Here is a 6331-nt window from a genome sequence, read left to right as displayed (position 1 = left end):
AAAAGGGACACCTTTAACGCATGAAAATCATGCGTTAAAGGACTTAACGGCTCCATCCGCGTTAAGTCCTTTAATGCATGATTTTCATGCGTTAAAGGTACTTTTGTACCCGTTTTTTTTCCTGGGGTATTTTGGTTCATACCCTTTTTTTTTTGGGTTATTTTGGTTCCGGACTCGGGTTCGAATACCCAAGTTTTAATTCCCTCCCGATTTCCCCTTCCCTTGCCCCCTATGCAATAATAAAATAAAATAAAATAAAATAAAATAAATGAACACAATTGGAAATTAAAGTTTTTATTCACGCAACCAGTTGTTCTTCTTAGAACAAAATACAAACATGTTACAAACTTAGAACAAAATACAAACACATTACAAACTTGAGTTCACTCACAATTACATAAATATTACTACCACCACAACTTATATAGGTGCACCCTGATTAATTAATTAGTTGATTTTCCTGCAATTGCTCCGAATCTGACCATTACTTCCAGTAAGTGGGCTTAAATTTCCCATTTTAACAATAGCGCTTGCAAAATCTTCATCAAATGTTGTAGGGTGAGTACTATAAGTTTTGACCTGAGAGTCTGTAGAACCGCCGCTAAATAGTTGTTGGTCTGAGTGAAGAACCCCTTTATTGTCCACCAAGTTCTTGTAAAAATGGTTGTCGAATAATGAAGGGGTGGTTACATCAAGTGATGAAACGGTGTCGTCTCCACCTGTACTAGGACAGTCTGATTTCAACGATGTAGCCAGAGTTGAATCGAGGTTTGTTTCGTTGTACACACGTTCTCGGAATGTTGAGCATTGTGCTTTGCCTATCGTGTGAGCACCTGTATGAAAAATATGCATTCCATGATTAAAATGTAGTGATATATCCATGATAGTTAAATACTTCCTGTTAAAGTTGGAGTCGAATCGATTAACTTATGTGCAATAACAATTTAATAATTTGTTCTGCACTATATATAATAACAAGAGTTACCCAATTAGTAACATGACACTACAAAAAAAAAAAAAAAAAAAAAAAGAGATTAGTTACAAAATTTGTTGCTAATCTGTCGTTACGTAACCCATTGCTAATTACTTTTCTGAAAATTCGTCATTAATTAGGATTAATGATGATTTTTTGCTATTTAGCGATAAAAGTTATTTGTGATTAATTTTGTGTACTCTGAAAAATAAGGCAAGTGGTTTCTACATCAAGTCAAATTGCACTTATTTGTGTCAAAATATGCTTGCGGTGTTGTTAGATGTTTTAGTTAACCTTTTTTTTTTTTTTTTTTGCAAATGGAGTAGAAAGGATTTTAGTTATATACAGTTCAGATGTAAATTATTTTACATTATCCATTTAGTTTAATATGTTATTATAGGTAATTCATTAATTTTTTCAAGTTTCCAATCAATACTAATTATAAAATGTTTACCTATGACTATGTAAAATGACCGGATTGTGTAAATTTTTATGCATCTAATCCTATTAATGCATAGAACTTGAACTCGAGCGGATATGTGGACTCTCTATATCCATTTGGCTATATTCGGCCTCCAAGATGCATTTCGAATGATATTAAAAGGAAATAATAAATTACACAAAATGATCTTAAAACTGAAAAGGTAAAAAACTTTTTACCTGCGAGGGCAACCATTTCTTTAGCAGTGAACCCTTTATTGGCGAAGTTAGAAATAAGGTCACTAAGATCCGATAAAGGAGACGGGATATCGCTATTTGCTGCACTTAAACTTGCTGTTGTAGAATCTCTTCTGCCTAATTGGACTGTCCACGAAGGCCCACCTAACTGAACCAAGAAAAAAGGAACTCCATTGAGCTTATGGGTTACATTTTTGTTTCGGGAAAATGACACAAATGGTCATTCGGGTGAAACTATTGACATCCGATGGTGCAAGAATCTTAAAAGTCATTTTTTAGCTTTTTCAAAATAATTTCATTTTCTAGCCATTTTTCAACTAATTCCAGCATAGGTATATAAACTGTATCATTGTTGTATAAGTATCACGACTGTATATGTATACAAGCTGTATCATTGTTGTATAAGTATCACGACAGTATATGTATAGAAAATGTTTCTTACGTACAGTGGCGGAGCCACATATAGTTGAGGGGTGTCCCTTCATCGGAAAATTACACTGTGTAGCTAGGTAAATTTTTTATTTTTATGTATATATATTACATATTGACACTTCTTGGCTTCTTCGTGAATTTACTTCTTTATATTTTGACACCCCTTAGTGAAAATTTTGGCTCCGCCACTGCTTACGTATAGAAACTGTATCATTGTTGTATAATTTATGTTTAATAAATGTATAACTAATGTATACTTACAAATTATACACATATTATATATGTTTTGGGATATTTTTTGAAGGCTCAATATGAATTTTTTTCGTCGATCTTTAGTGGCGACTTTTCCATCTTTAGTCGCCACAAATCACTACAACATAGTATACTTTTAGCAGCAATTAATTTGCGGCAATAACTTAATTGCCGCTAATTATATTCTAGAATCAATTATTACCGGCAATATCAAATTTTAGTTTTAACAATAAATACCGCTAAAGGCTTTAGCGACCTTGTATTTAATGGCATTAACCAATTGCCGGTAAATGTTTTTGTGGCAATAACTAAAAGAAAATTATATTGCCACTAAAAGCCTCTTTTGGTGTAGTGAATAGTCCTGTTCTTTTTGTAGCGAACCTTTTAGTGACGACTTTCCACTCTTTTGTGGTGACTAAAAATCTGATTTTTTTTTGCAGTGAACAGGTTGGGCGGCTAGCGCTTGGTATTAATTTGGGCCGAACGACCAACTTGGGTCATTTGCTTAAAATGAGGCCTTTTGGGCCTTTTTTTCATTTTTTTGCGCGGATTGTCCTCCAAAGGCACTGGTCTTTAATTTTTTTCCTCTCAAATTGTTGATCTTTAATTTTTGTCCTTCGCCTAAAAACCCATGGGTTTCGGGTTCGAACCCACTCTCAGTCAAAAAATTTAAAAAAATCAAAAGACAGAGTTTTGGATTCAAACTCTACCTATGCTTGAAGGCAAACTTTGCCTTAAGGTAGCAAACTCTGCCTTATAAGGTAGAGTTTTGCCTGCCTTGCGAATCCATACTCTACCTTGCGATTTTGTTTAAAAAAAATTGACTGAGCGGGGATTCGAACCCAAAACCCATGAATTTTTAGGTAAAGGATAAAAATTAAAGACTAGCAATTTGAGGGGGGAAAATTTAAAACCACCCCCGAATAAGGGAAATCATGCAAATTGCCTTTTTTTTTTTTTTTTTTTTTTTTTTTTTTTGCTGGTGGTCACACCATGTACTTCCCTTTGGTTTTTGTGGTGGTCTTTAATTTTTTTCTCTTCAAACCGGATGGTCTTTAATTTTTGCCCTTCAAAATCGAACTTATGTATATAGGGCATAAGTTACACATTATAATATCCACAAGTCATGTCTCGACTTTAAAGAACTCATGCCCCTATAAGTATAAATTCAATTTTGAAGGAGACCAGCCCGTTTGAAGGACAAAAATTACAGACCAGTTCATTTGAAGGACAAAAATTAGAGACCAGTTCATTTTGAAGGATACACCGTGCAATTACTTGCTATTATGATCATTACGGCCCAAATCCTTGTGGAAGTTAGAAATTGTAAAAATTGCACGGACTAGCAGCATTTCGGACAAGTTTGAAAAAATAACCAGCATTTTGAAGTTTGTCCCAACTTGAAAGGGGTTGATAGACTTCAAGCTGGGTCAGCTAGACCTAAGTAAGTAGGCATCGAAAGAGGATTGTAGTAAGGAGTTTTGCGATTTAACTACTTTTTAGTTGAAGAATTTGAAAATTTATCACTTTTAGTGCGGAAATTCATGACAATTTTATAGATTTAAAATTTAACAAGTGAACTAATTTCAGGATATTGCCATGGAACAGTCATGGATTTCGAACTTTAAAAAAATAAAAATAAAAACTCCATGAAAATTTCCTAGGTTTTATTCTAGCGTACTGTAATAGAGTTTCACCTCTTAAAGTTTGAAATCCATAACATTATGGATTTCAAAAATTGATTATTTCTCAATGAAATTAGCGGGCAAGTTTAAGGGGTCAGTCATGTATTTAGCCAGTTATAAGCTTGTTTTATGGCGAGGGAGAAGATTTAAATTAAAATACTTACCACTGCGACAGAATCCCGTGCAGCAACAGCTATTATATCAGCACAAGAAACAATTCCAGGACATACTTTCTCTACTTGAGATTTGATTGTATCTATCACGTCAAATCCTCTTAGCGAATTTGAATTTGGTGTTGCTGTTTTTTCTCCTGTGAAATCTGAAGTATCATCCAATAGTATGGATCCATCACATCCCTGTCAAAAACAAATACATAAATATTTTGAAAGAAAAAAAAATGAAATTGTTAAGATTATTAGTCCAAAACTCAATCGTAATATGTTCAGCCATAAATAAAGTTGATCTCGTCAGTGTAATTTAAGGATTAAAAGACTAATCGATCTTCCTAGCTAGCTAATATCTTGTATCTACATAGCAATATTACTGTGTACTTTTATGATAAGCAAATAAGTGATAGCCCTAGGCAATTGCTTGTTTCCTAGCTATCTTTTTATTTTTATTTTTTTTATCAATAGAATGTAACGGGAAAACAATAAATAGTGTTGTATAATTATCATATAAGTTGGAATTACTCTCAAGGCATATGTGTAGTCTCATTCTATACAAACAAAATTTTGTCAAGAAGCAACAAAATGAAGCGTGACACTATTAACAACTAATCAATCAATCGACTACACACCAAATCAATATTCAAGGTGTGTAATATGAACTCTATATATTCATTTCGTTCTAATGTTAATAGAACACAAATTTTATCAACTGAAAAAGCAAAGTTTAAGAGAGAATTAACGTGCATTAACGAAGCAATCATGAAAATGAAGACGGAGCAAAGAGGCCCCCATGCGGCGGTCCTTCCACACAGCATTTGCTACTGCGTTTTTAATGGTATACATAGCTTTTGGACATGATTTCTCATAGTAGTCCGAAGATAAATCTGCCCAACAAAGTCTAAAATTCACTGAAAACAACAACATTAACACAGACAAGTAGAAACTACAATGAAGTAGTTGTGAATAAAATGCCATCTTAATTAAGAAGATTCAAGAAAATACACAGCAAGTTAATTAGTTACTACTGGAATGATGAAGGGTATTAAATTGCTGCATTTTATAGATGATGATTATGATTGAATCTTTGACTTTTCCGCTTAATCATATATATGCATTAGGTCAAAGCTCACCCGAGCTTGTTGATGTCCTTTTTTATATAGTAAATAATTGTTGGTGTCAAACAGCACTGAAGATTCTCTAGAAGGACAAGATAGCATATTCTTGCTGACAATGTAAAATTGGTTTATAAAGCACAAAGCATATTTTAACTAGGATCCCAACTATTATTTCCGAGATAAAAACAAGCATATTTTAACTAGGATCCAAACTATTATTTCCGAGATCTTGGATTCAAGCATTGTGACTAGAAAAATTCTGTGGACAAATGCATATATAGCCACTAGATTTTGGAATCAATATTTAAGTCATGGTTGTAGTCTATTAATGTTTGCAAGTTTAACCACTTCAGACCAACTTCAGGTATACACAATTAAAGTTGCAAAAAATTTCATATGTATGAAGTTTGACATATTGATTTTGAAAGCAAACTTTCAATATTTTTGTCGAAGTTTGTTTTGCCAAGGCAAAACTTCAAAGATGTGTTTGTGCTGAAGTTTCAAACATATATGTTTAGAACTAAAAGTATTTTTTTGAAGTTTAAACTACCAATTTATCTTCTTCTCTGCCAATATTTCCAAGCTTTTCCAACAAAATCCACTTTATTTAAACTCATTATTAAATTCAAAATTCAAGATCCACTTCTTCAAGCTTGCAACAATGGTGATTTTAATGCTGAAAACCTTTAATTACTTTTGGTTGGAGATGAAAAAAAAGTGGTACGCCTTAAAATGGTGTTCTCAAATAGGTTGTCTGTACAATTTTCAAAATTCTGGATAAGGTATGCCTTTCCTAGCTGGCTTTATTCTAAGTGACTTCAAATTAATCGGACTAAAAAATTTGAAATCCGGGATTGTTATTTCACCGTGCACCATAATGGTGTTCTGTTTAACGTCAATCAATGGTTATCACTTATCTCCTCTTTTACTTATTCCCTTTCACTATTCTAGAAAAGTAGCCTTTGAAAATAATAATTAAAAAAAAAAAAAGATAAACAAATAAAGTCTAAAGCTATCTGATAAGTG

The 6331-nt window shown here is 32.9% G+C and overlaps 1 protein-coding gene across 1 annotated transcript; it reads right to left on the bottom strand.

The window, feature by feature from the left end:
• Positions 1-278: 278 nt before the first annotated feature.
• On the bottom strand, positions 279-5206 carry LOC132626524 (cationic peroxidase 1-like). The gene is made up of 4 exons (XM_060341437.1): positions 4935-5206; positions 4185-4376; positions 1634-1799; positions 279-833 (listed from the first exon to the last, which is right to left on the bottom strand). The coding sequence occupies exons 1-4, from the start codon at positions 5163-5165 to the stop codon at positions 448-450; spliced, it is 975 nt and encodes a 324-aa protein (XP_060197420.1). The 5' UTR covers positions 5166-5206; the 3' UTR covers positions 279-447.
• Positions 5207-6331: the final 1125 nt, after the last annotated feature.

The sequence above is a fragment of the Lycium barbarum genome, chromosome 1 (assembly GCF_019175385.1).
Source record: "Lycium barbarum isolate Lr01 chromosome 1, ASM1917538v2, whole genome shotgun sequence".
NCBI classification, from domain to species: domain Eukaryota; kingdom Viridiplantae; phylum Streptophyta; class Magnoliopsida; order Solanales; family Solanaceae; genus Lycium; species Lycium barbarum.
The sequence above is the reverse complement of the archived record's forward strand: the minus strand, read 5'-3'. Positions and strand labels throughout refer to the sequence as shown.

Excerpts from the sequence above, each read along its gene's own strand:
- LOC132626524 (XM_060341437.1), bottom strand. The coding sequence starts at position 5,165 with ATGGCATTTTATTCACAACTACTTCATTGTAGTTTCTACTTGTCTGTG. Across the intron at positions 4,377-4,934 it reads TTCATGATTGCTTCGTTAAT|GGATGTGATGGATCCATACT; the intron begins GCACGTTAATTC and ends TGTTTTTGACAG. Across the intron at positions 1,800-4,184 it reads CACGGGATTCTGTCGCAGTG|TTAGGTGGGCCTTCGTGGAC; the intron begins GTAAGTATTTTA and ends TTCTTGGTTCAG.